Source organism: Saccoglossus kowalevskii, chromosome 9, assembly GCF_978046115.1.
Source record: "Saccoglossus kowalevskii chromosome 9, keSacKowa6.1, whole genome shotgun sequence".
NCBI lineage: Eukaryota > Metazoa > Hemichordata > Enteropneusta > Harrimaniidae > Saccoglossus > Saccoglossus kowalevskii.
The window spans coordinates 5,359,235-5,373,817 of NC_140649.1; the positions used below are offsets into that span (position 1 = coordinate 5,359,235).

Consider the following 14,583-nt stretch of genomic DNA (forward strand, 5'->3'; position numbering starts at 1 on the left):
CTGTGAGCAAAGTTGTTTTATTTTATTTTAATTTACAGATTATTACCTGAAAAATTGATGCGAGATTGGACACTGCTATTCAGAGAAGGAAATCCTATATATGAAGAAACAGATGTAAGTACAGTGTGTCGATGACTATTTTGCATTACAACCCATGGTCATTGAAAAAACAAATTGTCACAAAGTCTTGGATCTGAATATGAACTAAAGATTTAATTATTTGTTTTAATATTCACATTATTATTCTTTCCTCTCTTCTCAACCCAGGAAGAAAAAATAGAAGAAGTTAGTGAAGAGGAACAAAAACTTGAAAAAGAGCGACAACTGCTATTAAACGAGGGAGACTTTTTAGAATACAAAGTAAGAATACTTCAAATTATTAATTTTATCGTCAGATTATTATTATTTACTACAATTGAGTTCTGAACTGTTTTCATCTCCATTAATTTCAGAACCTTGTTGGCGAGTGGGAACCACCTGATGAGTGTGAAGTCAAAGAACCACCTGCAAACAACGCCATACTTGGTCATATTGTTAAAAGATTATTTGATATTGTTCATCCTCCATCGGTGAGAATTCCTTAATATTTTGTTTTTAGCTGGCGGTACCAATTCTTTTAGTTAAAGCATTTCTTTCGAATTCATCTTCAAGGATCATTTCAACCAAGTCAAAGCATGGCTAAAAACTTATTATTTTTGCATAAATGATCGCTCAGAGATACATGATCCAAACTTTAGTATCTAGAATATGACCTGTGTGGCGCTCTTTTGCTGAATCAAACGGGAAGTGGCCTATTTAATCGGTTGTAATCTTTTGATTAATGTTTGTGCATTATGAAGTGATACATTCAAGTTTAATGATGATAGTACATTGCTACCTTTTTGTATTATTTAAACTATATACAAATTTCATAACATAAATTTGTGTTCATGTTCACAGCCTCCTCCACCTGCTCCAGAATTTGCATCATTTCCGATCAAAGCTTGCTTCTTGGGGAAACTTTTCAGTGGAAAAACGACAGCGTTGCATAAAATGGCTAATGGTAAGAATTCTGTAATTTCGAATTTGATATACAAAAAAATATTATTACCAGAAACTGGTAGTTCCACTTAAAGGTGTGTGACTATATCTCACTGTGCTTTCTTCACAGAAAATGGCATACATGTACTGAACATCGATAAACTTGTTCCTGAGGCCATCGATGCTCACAAAAATGGTGAAGTTTTGGATTTACCTGATCCTAATGCAGTAAGTCTACCATGTTTAATTTTTTAACCATTTTACCACCAGTTCCCTCTTGGTCTGTACTTTCTTCAGAAGAGTGGGAAAAAAATAACCAAATTTGTTGAGTAAAAACTGAGAAATTACTTAAATTTTGTCTGTTGGCTCCAAAATTAGGGTTCATTTCCAGAAATATTGAAGAATAGAAGAAAATTTGGCCGAGAAAGTCTAGTGGTGAAAAGATTACTAACAGACTTTCAATTTTCAGTTTTTACTCAAAAAATGTGGCTATTTTTGTTCAAATCTTCTGACTATAAATAGGACTATTTTGTGAATTTGTGATGAAAGGAGGTGGTGAAAACTGGTGGTGAAATGTTAAGAATCTAAATACACAATTTTTATGTATTCCATGTTCATTTCTGCTTAAAATTTATCCAACACAGAAAGTGAATTGTGCACTATATTCGTACAGTATTAGAAAATTGCAACATCTATAATATGTGTGGCAGCGAAGTGATAAAACCATTCTACTCTGTAGACTAAATATAATTCTCATCCTATTACAGCCTGTCGAAACAGAAGAGGTTAACCCTGATGCGCAGCTGGTTGACGGATCTTCTGGACAAGAAAGTAAGTATGAATCCCTTCAGGCAAGAAACCACTCCATTCCTATATTGTTCTTAAAAATAGTTTAACCTAAATATTATACATCTAGCATGGAAAACAACATTTGGTTAAAAAGTCATATTTTCATTTGTTTGAAATGTATTTGTACATATACAATGTTTAAAATGTGCATCACACTTGAACACGTTTAAAGTTTACATTAAGTGCAACAAAAGTGTTATATTTGATGGTGATAGATTCAATTACTAAACACGGTTGATAGTACAAAAACTGGTAAGGGTTACATAAAATATATTTTTGCATTTCAGGCCAGTATCTCTTAATAAATAATGACTACAAATAAAAAAAAAGATGTATAATATTTACTAATATTACGGGATTATCACAAAGTACCTGTATGCATTCAGGCTGAAACGGGTGAATTACGCTTGATAAAATCACCGTACTACTTACTTTGTAATATACCGGTACTCATGATATCCTGAGTATAAAATATCAATAAGTTAAGACTATGAGGGTGGTGGGAGGAGTGTTGCCTGATTGCCTGTGAAATTATTTTTTTTTTTTTCATTGGATATTGAAATGCATGTTAAATTGTCTATATCGAGACTGATTTGATACAACTAATGTGCACAACTGCATTTTTATCCTGTTCTTGCTTAAATATTTTTTTTTTAGCATGATAGCATGTATCATTTAACACATAATTATAAACATACATCACTCAACGTGAATATACAATTTCATAAAGATACCAAATAATCTTCCATGAGTTCAATAAATATACATAGATAGAGAGAATAGTCTGTTGACTATAGGGGAAGTGCATGTTGTATTCTGTGCATGTTTATTGCTGTTGTTGATGTTGTTTTGTTTATTTGTTCATTTCATACCATTCTGCATATTTCTTTTATGTGAAAATTTTATTTGGTTCTACACCCAGCTCGGAAGTCGCTTGTCGGAAGTTAGTTTACCTTTCGCACATTGCATACCTTAGATAATTTCCCTTATGAGGACATTTATATTGAGTTTTAAACTGTACAAATTTAAATTTGTTTTTCAATATTTTTCAGACAAAATATTTATTTTGCCTCAGTTGTACAATCAGAGAGACTGAACAATATATAAATGTCCCAAAATTCAATTCTATTAGTTTCTTCTAAGTAGATTTAAATAAGAACCTGTCATATAAATGTGTCCATTTTTTTATCTTTAAATATATTAGAAATACTGATAATAATACCATGTATAGATAGATAAGTTATAGCAATTACTTCAAACAGTAATCAAAACCAATTTCATTTTTGTTGGAATCTTCCTCTTTTCCAGTAAATGATAACGATATACATTTTTATTTCCTCGGACTATATCCCAATTTAAAATTCTGTTAGTTAAATTTCAGGGATTGCGTTAGAATTTTTGTAGACTGTAGAGAAACTGAAAGTCTATTCATTATTCATCAATGAGTCTCACTCAAATATTGCAGCTGGGAGAGATGAGTCCATGGAGTTGAATTCAAGGTTAAATAACGCAATCCTTGAGTTTAGTTTATAAAAATAATAATAATGCCTTTATAAAAATAATAATAACATCTCATATGTCCACACTGTATATCATTAGGATATGATTAAAAAGTTTTCATCAAAATTATTTAATTTAATTTTTATGTTTATTTATTAATTATTTACACAAGACATTTATTTCCAAACTGCACATCAGTGGAAATACTTGGTTGGTGTTATTATGTTTGCAAGTTACTCCAGGTTTGTTGTATGCCTGCACTAGAGCATAAAATATAATAGCATCATTGCCTGTCATCGTTCAACTAATTTCATTATAATCATTCCCATAGCTAATGAATAACTAACCCTCTATCTTCAGTGTTTAATGTACGTGTCGGTGAATATTTCTTTTATTTTTCTGTGGTGTTACTTCTAGTTAATGTTATCCCCCCAACTCCCAGTGCTGCCGACGGGCAGCTACTGCTTCAAGACCAAGAACCAACAACAGTACAGGAAGACAGTAATAAACTACAAGAGGAGAAAGTAAAAGGTAGACTGCTGCAGTCCTCAACCTCTTACCTCCCCCGACACATGCTTTGATATTCATCATGCTTAGCTTAAGCATCTAATAAATTCACTTTTCCTGCTTTCAGTTGTACACATTGTGTTGCTTTCTTTCTTCAGTGTACTTTAGTACTAAAAATCACAGTTTTTCATTGTCAAGTTTTTTTTTTCATTTTTTAAGTTTTGAAAACATACTGATTACAGGTGGGGTAGGTAAGTTTGTGACTGACATTGTATATCTTGTTACAAACTGCTTCAATGCAGAATGTAATCTATCGTACATTGGTGTATATCACGTCGTGTATGCTTGCAAAACATGTCCATGTCTCATTTTTATAAGGATCTAAATGTAAATACCTCATTTTCATATTGATCTCATGATTGTTTTGATGAGAAAAATGTTTTTAGTTGGTTAAATTTAGGATGATGGTTCAGTGAACATCTAAAGATCTTATCATACTGAATAACTATCATTCATGATGGTAAACTGAAGTATGAAGTCATGCATGGAGATGAAGGAGAATGCTGTACTTGACGTAGATCATCCTATTAAAACTGTAAACCACTGTAATGTTAAACATTTACCAGTGAACATTTCACTGGGGTGCTCCAGTTACCCGATCTCACCCGATTTTGTCATCCTAAATGTCAGTGATTTATCAAATTACCCACATTTCTGTCAGCTAAACTACTAATTTACAACAAAACTAGACTAGCAAAATGATTTCAGTTTTCAAAAAAATGTGTTCACTTTCAAGATGGAGTGGTTCACTAATTAAAAAAATGTTGAAAATGTAAAAGTACTACAAAGTCATGATATTTTGCTGAATAAAAGGTTCCATCAAATTGACAATGAGCAAATAAAAATAGGGAGCATCAGACCCTAATTTGGTCGCCATTTTGTTTTTCAAAATAGACAAATAACATACAATCGGTAGTTATTATTTGAAATCTAGCCAGTTACAAAAAATAATTTAGTTTCAAGATATTTTTGTGTCAAAATTGTATTAGTCGTATCCACCCTCAATACAACCATGTGCCATTGTATTCAGGAATCATGAAACAAATATATCATTCTGCAATTTCAGAGGATTTATAAAGACAAGCAAAATACATGTTTGAGATTCTAAAAGTAATAACAGTGATTCATCTGTCATGTAGTCTCATTAATAATTGTAATTTATTACAGAAACAGAGAAATCAGATGCAGAAAAAAAAGAAACCGGAAGCCAAGAGGGGCTTGTGACAGAGGAAGCCAAGGAAGGTAGTGAAAATCAGACCGCTCCAAGTACCCCAGCATCACCCGCTAAATCAGGCAAGAAAACTCCTAAGAAAAAAGGCCCTCCTAAGCCAGAGGTACGTCAACTGACAGACTTACTGTGTTGTGGATCTACGACCTGTTACCAATTCAGACCCCCTAATTTTATTTTATTCATTAACTGTAACCGTTTCTGTTTAGTTTACTCCTAGAGCTAAGCTAGGGAAGAAAGCCAACACGTTCCTTCGTAAGGGGCAGCCAATCAAAGACGAACTTATGGTAGATATCATGGTTGAAGCTGTAAGGTAACACAAACATTGTGTGGTTTTTTACCTGCAATTTAATGTCTGTTTCAATCTTACGGTATATCCATTCATTTAGCATAGCAATTGCTGCACTGTGCTTTAATATCAAAATTTGAGTGTACGTTTCTCTGGGATGAATCAAACTACTAAGCACTAACCATTGGAATGAATGTTATCATATATACTGAGGAATACTGTAGGGTCCGTCCACACATGGTTGTTTTCAACTAGGTCTGTTTGATTCCTAGATAGCAAAGTGAAACATAGGAACACTGTTTGGAATTCATGAATGCTTGCATGCATCATATTTGCCATAATGCCTCCCAATATATCCAGATATTGCCCATATTCTATGCTCAATCACTTGCAAACTTATATGCTATAGTTAGTGTATGATTTTACTTTTTGCAAATGCAGCTCAAAAAATCATGAGAGACACTGCAAATCTGACACAGTAGTTGCTTACATTTCTGGGAGTACACATTTTGTTTTCTAGCAGACTCTTTTTAAAAAATTAACTTAGAGTCTCAAAAACTTTTACATGCTAGTACGGGTAGTGTTCGTTAATATATTTTTTTAAATCCATCTAGACTTAGACAATCCAAATATTTGTCTCCACTAGGCGTGTCCCAGAAGGAACAGGTTGGATCATGGATGGTTTCCCTGCAACCATCACCCAAGCTAAGCTATTAGAGAAAGCTCTGAGTGGCTACGATGCCAGCACTCGACCGTCTAGGTCTCAGACAAAGAAGAGTAGATTAGCACAGGATCCTCATCCTGCTAAGGAACCACCACCACCAACCAGTGCAATCGACGTTGTGGTGCTGTTTGACATACCAGATGAAATTGCTCTGAGAAGAGCCTCTGGACGAACATGTGAGTTTGAAGCGTAATTATGCTTCTTGTTGTATGTGAAGTTTGGGTCTTAACTGAAGGCCAGTTTGTCAAATCCCAGTCATCTAAGCATGCAAGATTTAAAATGTGTATCAGCCATAATTACTGATGTTATCACTGTATAAAAATAATTATGGGCAGTATATACATATAATATTGTGCATACTTTTGTAGATGCTTGGAACTGACAAGTGCAAATAATATTATTGCCTTTTGTTATTCCAATCTTGGATTGACTATTAATAAGCATGTTTTTTTTCTAATATGTTGTCACCTGAATGTGTGTTCTGATGTATGAGTTGTTTTCATACTGATGCATGTGTTGATTTCATTGTTTGTCAACATGTGTAATTACGAATGCATGCGTTGATTTCTTTGTTTGTTAACATGTGTAATTATGGATGCATGTGTTGATTTCATTGTTTGTTAACATGTGTAAGTACAAATGCATGCGTTGATTTCTTTGTTTGTTAACATGTGTAAGTATGGATGCATGTGTTGATTTCATTGTTAACATGTGTAAGTATGGATGCATGTGTTGATTTTATACTGATTATTTGTTGATTTCATACTGATTATTTGTTGATTTCATACTGATGCATGTGTTGATTTCATACTGATGTATGAGTTGATTTCATTGTCTTTTTTAATCTGTATGTAGGATGTCTTTGGTTGTGCACATGTATATATGCTACCAGTAGTACATATTAATGCATGTTTCATGTCTGTTTGTCCACACATATATGTATAACGTTGTTGATTTCATTGTCTTCATTATGTTCATGTACTAATAGTAATGCATGTATATGTTATTAATTTCATTGTTTGTATAATCATATGTCCTTTCTGTTTTCCTCAAATTTACCATATCCTACTTAAGGTAAGCTCATCTTTGTATTAACATCTCCACTACATTGTATCGATTGTCAGTCATCTATTATATTTATACTGTAATACTCTTTTATTGCATGTCATAGTAGTCTCCCATATGTGTGTAATACCTAAAAAAAGTTTCAGTGAATACAGTATCAACCATAGCATACTCCTTTATATACTTACATATGTACATATCATCGGCCATATTAGGGCATAGTGTTTGTTATACATCATCAGACAATAAAGTAAATATTATTCCATCGGCCCTGACTGCATACATGAAACATGTGATGGTATAATAACAATAATGAACTCCCTACAGTGTGATTTTGGATTTGGAATGAATTGTCCACTTGACAGTGTGCTTTCTCATGGCCTACACACTATCTGGCATAGAACTGTGAGTCTGTCATTATTATATAGAGTATGTGTGAATCAGTATGATTATATAATAATGGTTTAGTGACAATCCATTTCTCCTTTTAGATAATCGTTGAAGTGTTAATGCATCAGATGCACTTCTAATAGAATTACGGTAAAACTACTGGTGTTACTATTGTAGTTGTTACTGTGTAATTTAATTTGGTTTGTAACTTTTCACATCCTTAGACTCTGTGCAAACTGAAGAGGAATTCCAGCAAGAGTTCAATCCACCACCAGAGGGCAGTATAACAGGTATCGGAAAACAAGAGAAAGTCATGGCGGTGAAAGATCCGGCTCATGATCAGGAGCAAGTGCAACACAGGTGAGATGAGTTGATACATGTGAAATAAGGCAGTCAAAGATTGTTATCCGTTAGTTATCTGATGATTGGACAAGGTGGGAGATTGTGCAAGATTGTCACTGTCTTAATCACAAATTCTGCATCCTTGACCCCAAAGCGCCTTCAATTTGATTCAATTTGTGATAAAGATCAATTTAGCATTTTTTTTATGCTTTCTTGTCAGAACTCACTTTGAGAAAATAATAATGCTCTCCCTGTCTATAATGATAACTATAAAGTAATAAATTCAACTGTACTGGACATTTCTCAAACTTCTCCTTGTGACTACAGTACTGGGCAGTTAGTTCTGTTACTATGTAATACATCACTATCCTGTCCAAATAGAACATGGGATGTAGACCTGTGGAAATGATGTATCAATAAGTATTTGTAAATGTTATATGTTATATGGATATAGAGTCAAACAGTGCTCCCTCTGTTAGCATTGCATTTATAATACAACATTTGTAAATAACTACCATTGTGCAAGCCAAAAAGTGAAGAAACCGCCTTACATTTGTACGTTTTGCAAATCTCCATTGACCATGAAATTATTTCTATCGACTATGTTAAGTTATGACATTAGGTTAGGGTTGAAGAATACTGCACAGTATACTTTGAATTAAAAAAAAACTGTACACAAGTTTGTTTTTCATCTTTTCACATTTTTGTTTTTTTTGCTTTTTTCTTTCTTTCTCAGAATCACTGGGTTTTTAGATTCTTGGAAAAAACTTGAAAAATGGTTCAATGGTTTTGGTTCTTTAGTGAAAATTGATGCAAACCAAGCACGAGAGGATGTTTATAGTTCAGCCGCCCAGGCTTTGAAGGACTTCTTTGAAAAGGTGAGAGGACAATTGACATTATCGTTCATGAATGATGACAGTTAGTAGAAACAGGATGAAACCATGATAATATATTGATTTTATAAAATACTATTACTTAATCGTGATATTATAACATAGTTGTAATGAATACTTTTATTTTACTGAATAGAGAGAGGCTGCCAAGGAAGAAGAAGAGAGGAAGATAATAGAGGCAGAGGCTGCAGCAGCTGCTGCTAAAGCAGAAGCAGAGAAAGCAAGTACAGCAGCTACATCTGAGTTGCCAACAGACGGGCAAGACTCCCTTGCACCCCAGGCTTCAGAGTCTCAGGTGGTAAGATCATTTCAAATTTAAAAACTATTCTGCTTGGAAATATCTATCAGAAGCAGGATTTAGATGAGAGAGTGGTGTCCATCTAAGGCCATACTCAGCCATGATTTCATCAGAATTCACAACAACGATGATACTCAATAGTTTACTTATATCGCCTCGAGGCCAATTTATTCCAAAAAATATTTATGATTTTTGTTTATTCTACAGTTGAGTGAAACCGACAAAAGACCAGGTTCTAAGAAAGGATCCAGAGGAGGTAAAGTTTTATTCACAACTTTCATTTATTCCTGAAGTAGTAAGGTTTTGAAATTGCAACAACATGTTCACATAAAACTACACATTGACAACAATAACATAGCAAAAACATATAGAGTTTAGACCTTGTGATAAGATGTTGCTGACTAATGACAATTTAAAAGCCTTCTTGGTATCTTGATATTTTGAGTGAAAGGTCCATGAATTGAATGAACAGCAAATAAAAGGTGGTTATTTCTTGATTCATAAACCTAGTTTGGTCACCTTTACCGGTTTTGTCGCCTCAAATTCTTTTTCAAACAGCAAATAAATAGTGGTTACTAGTATTTCATAATTCATAACTCAAAACCTAGTTTGGTCACCTTGAATTCTTTTTCAAACAGCAAATAAAACGTGGTTATTTCGTAATACATAACTGAAAACCTAGTTTGGTGTTTTTTTTTAAATAGCCAAATTAGAAATGAGAAATTTATGTGTCATAAATGGCTTATCTTTGTCTTTACATCTAGTAAAGATTCATGTACTTTATTTAATCCTGTTAGGATCTCCCAAGAGAGGAGGCTCTGCTAAACGAGGCGGCTCACCGAAACGAGGTGGTTCTCCAAAAAGAACTGGTTCACCTAAACGGGAGGCATCACCCAAAGGAAGCGCCAAGGGCAAACGTGGTGGCAGTGCCAGTCCTAAAAGAGGGGGGAGTCCAAAAAGAGGAGGTTCAGCAGATAGGAAAGGTAGGCAATTTCATTTTAGCATTAAAATGATCATGACACTTTGACTAAATATATTTCTCACCTGTTATGTTGTCATACACCATTTTGCACCAATAATCTGTAATCCCACTTTCATACAATCTATACTTTAAATCATAAAGTGTAGGATACCGTGTCAGGTTTTATTCTTAAAGCTGTATTGCCTCATATATTTTATTTTGAATGACCTAATAATAATTTGCAGGTAACAGGTTATTAACAGTTATGACATTCTCAGATTTGGAGATGACTGTATATTTTACACCCATTCTGTAATCTATTGTGACACATTGTTCCTCAAGATTGGTCTGTGATAAACATCACACAATATACTTCCCATGTTAGTTAACTTTAGCAAGCATTTGGAAATTCAAAACAGGGATATACATATCAGAATTGCATGTTTGTCAAGCGAGCGACACAATGCATCAGATTTTAACATGGATTAGACGAATTACTCAAAGCCCTTGTTACAAACAAAATATAGAAGGCAATACAGCTTTAACATAATTGTATTTCAATATAATCTGCATTGACACTCACATCTAATAACACTGTATTTTTATCCCACGCATGCACCTCATAGGCAAAGACAAAAACACAGGAGCTAAGTCACGTAAGTCATTGCCATTAATCAACACAAAGGCAATAATAACTAAGTACTTAGAATACTAAATGCAGCTAACCCTCTGAAATGAATCCATTCCTGCAGCAGTTTCTTACCAAGTGTTTAGAAATGCCTCTATTCCCTCTGCTATATTTTTTTTTACATATATACTATGCAGCTGAATTTGTTTCTGATTATAACTATACTTTCCTTACACCTGTGGTGACACATCTAATTACCAATAAATAGAATTGATATCTGACACACCTGATGTGATATCAAATGGTAATGTGTTATGATAATTGAAACTGTCTGTAGTAGCCACAGCAACGACAACTATTCACCATCAACAAAATTGTAGGCCGATTTTTTTTTTCAATACCATACTGCACAGTGTCCTCAGTGGCCCTCTGTTTTTTCTAGGGTTTTTTGTGAGGCCTCAGTGGGATGAAGCAATTATATTTAAAAACGTTTTACAATCTAAACAAGTAAAAACAAATTTCTATGTTTTTTTTATCATAAATTCTTTTGTTTTTAATTTTAGTAAAAGTAATTGAGCCATAAATTTGTTTGTCCTTTTCTCTCATTTCTATGCTAATAATGAACAAAGCATACGCAATTTACTGTCATTACCAAATTGTTACAAGCACCAAAAAAGCAACATTGGGAGCTATGTTGCTAACTGGTTGCTATGTGTGTCTCAAAATCTGTGATGGAGACAAAGAAACTCAAGGAGACATCAAGCTAATATTGAGGAACACATTGAATATTTCATCATATAAATTGCTGTGTGACAAATGTGAAAGTTATTCAACGAAATTTAACAAAATACTGGTGTATGTATTGCCGCAGTCTCACATGTCATGACACATGGTTTATGTCTAATGCAAGACATAACATTAGTAATTGCACACAGGCATTTCGCCAAATGGTGGACTCGAGTGGTTTGATCTAACCAGCTTTTTTTATGATGCTTGAAATACACATAGCAAACCAGTAAGCAACTTAGTTAGAATATTTGCTGTTTGGGTGTCACTATGATTGTGACAGTAATAGAAACAATTATCTGATGTTGTGTTTGTTTGGTGATATTTATGAAATGTAAACAGCTGACAAGTTTGTTCTGTAGAGCTTCCAGTGTGTGCATTTGATCCTCCATACACCTTATATTTTGCTATTAATTTGCAGTGAATTGCTGTTTAAATACAAGTAGCTTTTCTATCAGTTGTCTACCATTTACTTGTTTCATTTCAGGTTCACCAAAGCGGGGCAAGTCTCAATCGCCGAAGCGAGGAAAGGGCTCAGGGAGAAAGTCAAAAACTCCTGAGCCTGAACCTGAACCTGAGCCTCAGGAACCACAGGGTCCACCACCACCGCTACCTGGATCAGAAGACTGGGAGTATGTGAATGAAGCACTTGCTGATGTAGGCTATTATCAACTTTTGTTGGCTCTGTCTTTTATTGAAATAATTATACACGTTTATGAAACTGCAGCAAATGAACGTCCAAATACAACACATCACCTTTGTAACACGTTTGCCTGCATATTAAATATTGTTTCATTTCATAAATATCTATGTAAATATCACCATTGTTTTGAATTTGTATCATCACAACATTTCTACATGCATATAAGAAATACCTAATCCTACAATGTTTAAATAGTTTAATATCAGAAGACTATGATAGCTTAGTGATTGGACCACCACTAAACCATGATGATTTGCGATTTGTGATTTTAAATTAAATGGCAATTCTATATAAGATTGCAATTTAATAAAACTCAATAAAAATGCAATACTATCGGTATTTAGTTGACCTAAAAAATATTTTTTTCAGTTACGCGATTCCAGTCCTAATTTTATAGACAAACTAGTTTTTGCTTTGCTTGTGAGAGGATCACAAGTCGCAAATTATACATAGCAAATGGCAATTCGTAAATCACAGTTTAATAGTGACCCAGTAGCTATGTATACTGAGATTAAACTGTAAGAAACTTTTATGCAAATCTTGTGCATTAACAGATTTTTTCATTTGCAGGAGCTTGCTAAAATCTTAGCTGATCACTGGGACACAGTGGAGAACACATACGTGGATGGATGCAAACATGTATTCCACAAGGTGCGAGATGAAAGAGAAAACATCTACCGATACTTCCACAAGATTCGCAACAATTACATAGAATATCTGAAACGACCTGACAGCAAGCAAGAATTTGTAACACAATGGCAGAAAGATTACAATGAGATACCGGATGATATGCGAGACGACGAGGAAACCAAAATGGAGCTGCATATGAGAATTGATGTAAGTTGACATGTGTTCGATTTGCAGTTATGACAGAGTAAATCGATAGGTTCTTTTCTGGGATAGCTAAAAACAAATTGATGATATACAAAAATATCACATGACACTGAAACGTACATATAGTTTATGTGATGAATGAAATGGTGGGCTTGATAATGTACTCAGACAAAAATATCACATGACACTGAAACCTACATACATGTATAGTCTATGTGATAAACAAAATGGTGGGCTTGATAATGTACTCAGACAAAATGTGATGTGAAACCTACAAATTGTTTATGGGATGAGGAATAGAAATTAAGGTTGCATCTGCATTCTGAAGTTCTTGTTTTTATAAGAAACTGTTATGTATTTCTGTGATAGGATTTGAAAGATCGATTATGGGATATATGTGACAAGCGAAAAGAAGAAGCTGAAACTGAACGCACCAATGTAATGGAAGAAGGTTGGTTAGAAGATAGGATGGGGTTGCTGACAAATCATTATGTTACATTGATACAGGTATACAAGCAATAATAAAGTAAACGACTTATGCTTACATTGTCTCCCTGCTTTATTTGTGCCTTACTGAAAAATGTCTAAAAATAATTGCATAATTGAAAAGTTTATACATTAACAATCAATTCTTTGGCCCAAAATATAGTGTAATTCATTATGTATTATTAAATTTGTTTACCAAAGGCGGAAGTTGACAGATACCAAGACACATTACGATTGTTGAAAGATTACTACACCGGTATGGAAGGGAAGATACCGGACGAATTGAATGAGGAATACGTTCGAATACCATTGATTGAACTTCCAGCTACTGAGAGACCGGAGTCGGTCGCAAAGAGTGTGACAAGCGAGTCTGAGGTACCAGGGCCACCACTGACTCCATCACAGACTTCTGCCTCTGCTAAAGGGAAGAAAGGAAAAGATGATAAAGATGATGGAAAAGATGATGATGAAGAGGATAAAAAACCAAGGTGACCATTCTCTGTTAAAGTATTATGTTGTTTCCATTATATTTTTATTGGTGCACATTTTTCTCCTGTTGAATATGCATCACATGTGCATTTACAATATAATACATTGTTTGTATTCATAGAAGTTGAACATGTGCTGTACAACAACCACCATGGTACAGATAACGCAGGAACAGTCTTCATTTTAAACTAGCTGTAACATCTCACATGCCTTTTGCCTTTTCATGCTAAGTTAGGTGGCCTTATTTCCACTGAAAATGATGACTAATTACTTTTTCATAGGATTCCTCTGGTTCCTCGTCGCCCAACTTCCTCAGAAGGATTCTTTCCTCTTCAAGCATCAGCTGGTAAAGGGGATAAAGGGAATAAAAATCGCGCTCCAAAAAAACAAGACAAGGATAAAGCAGGGATGTCTGATGAGTCTCAAGAAACTCCTCAGCCACCCAGTGATCCTGATGAAAGGGTGAGTCACTTATGTCCTTTGATGGGTGCACAGACAGACATATTATATACTGATATTGCATATTGTATT

At 34.2% G+C, this 14,583-nt stretch overlaps 1 protein-coding gene across 2 annotated transcripts in view; it reads left to right on the forward strand.

Moving 5' to 3' along the window:
* The window catches only part of LOC100369894 (sperm flagella and cilia-associated protein 2-like), a 30,203-nt gene that overhangs the window by 5,434 nt on the left and 10,186 nt on the right, over positions 1 to 14,583 (forward strand). For both annotated transcript variants that reach the window (XM_085503076.1, XM_085503077.1), the window contains exons 10-30: positions 39 to 114; positions 268 to 360; positions 453 to 569; positions 940 to 1,042; positions 1,151 to 1,248; positions 1,788 to 1,851; positions 3,787 to 3,900; positions 5,104 to 5,270; positions 5,374 to 5,477; positions 6,100 to 6,353; positions 7,857 to 7,992; positions 8,711 to 8,852; positions 9,004 to 9,165; positions 9,373 to 9,421; positions 9,963 to 10,148; positions 10,753 to 10,782; positions 12,028 to 12,197; positions 12,814 to 13,080; positions 13,447 to 13,584; positions 13,765 to 14,051; positions 14,334 to 14,514. In XM_085503076.1, coding sequence (XP_085359202.1) covers positions 39 to 114; positions 268 to 360; positions 453 to 569; positions 940 to 1,042; positions 1,151 to 1,248; positions 1,788 to 1,851; positions 3,787 to 3,900; positions 5,104 to 5,270; positions 5,374 to 5,477; positions 6,100 to 6,353; positions 7,857 to 7,992; positions 8,711 to 8,852; positions 9,004 to 9,165; positions 9,373 to 9,421; positions 9,963 to 10,148; positions 10,753 to 10,782; positions 12,028 to 12,197; positions 12,814 to 13,080; positions 13,447 to 13,584; positions 13,765 to 14,051; positions 14,334 to 14,514 — 2,938 coding nt within the window. The remainder of the gene's footprint in view (positions 1 to 38; positions 115 to 267; positions 361 to 452; positions 570 to 939; positions 1,043 to 1,150; positions 1,249 to 1,787; positions 1,852 to 3,786; positions 3,901 to 5,103; positions 5,271 to 5,373; positions 5,478 to 6,099; positions 6,354 to 7,856; positions 7,993 to 8,710; positions 8,853 to 9,003; positions 9,166 to 9,372; positions 9,422 to 9,962; positions 10,149 to 10,752; positions 10,783 to 12,027; positions 12,198 to 12,813; positions 13,081 to 13,446; positions 13,585 to 13,764; positions 14,052 to 14,333; positions 14,515 to 14,583) is intronic.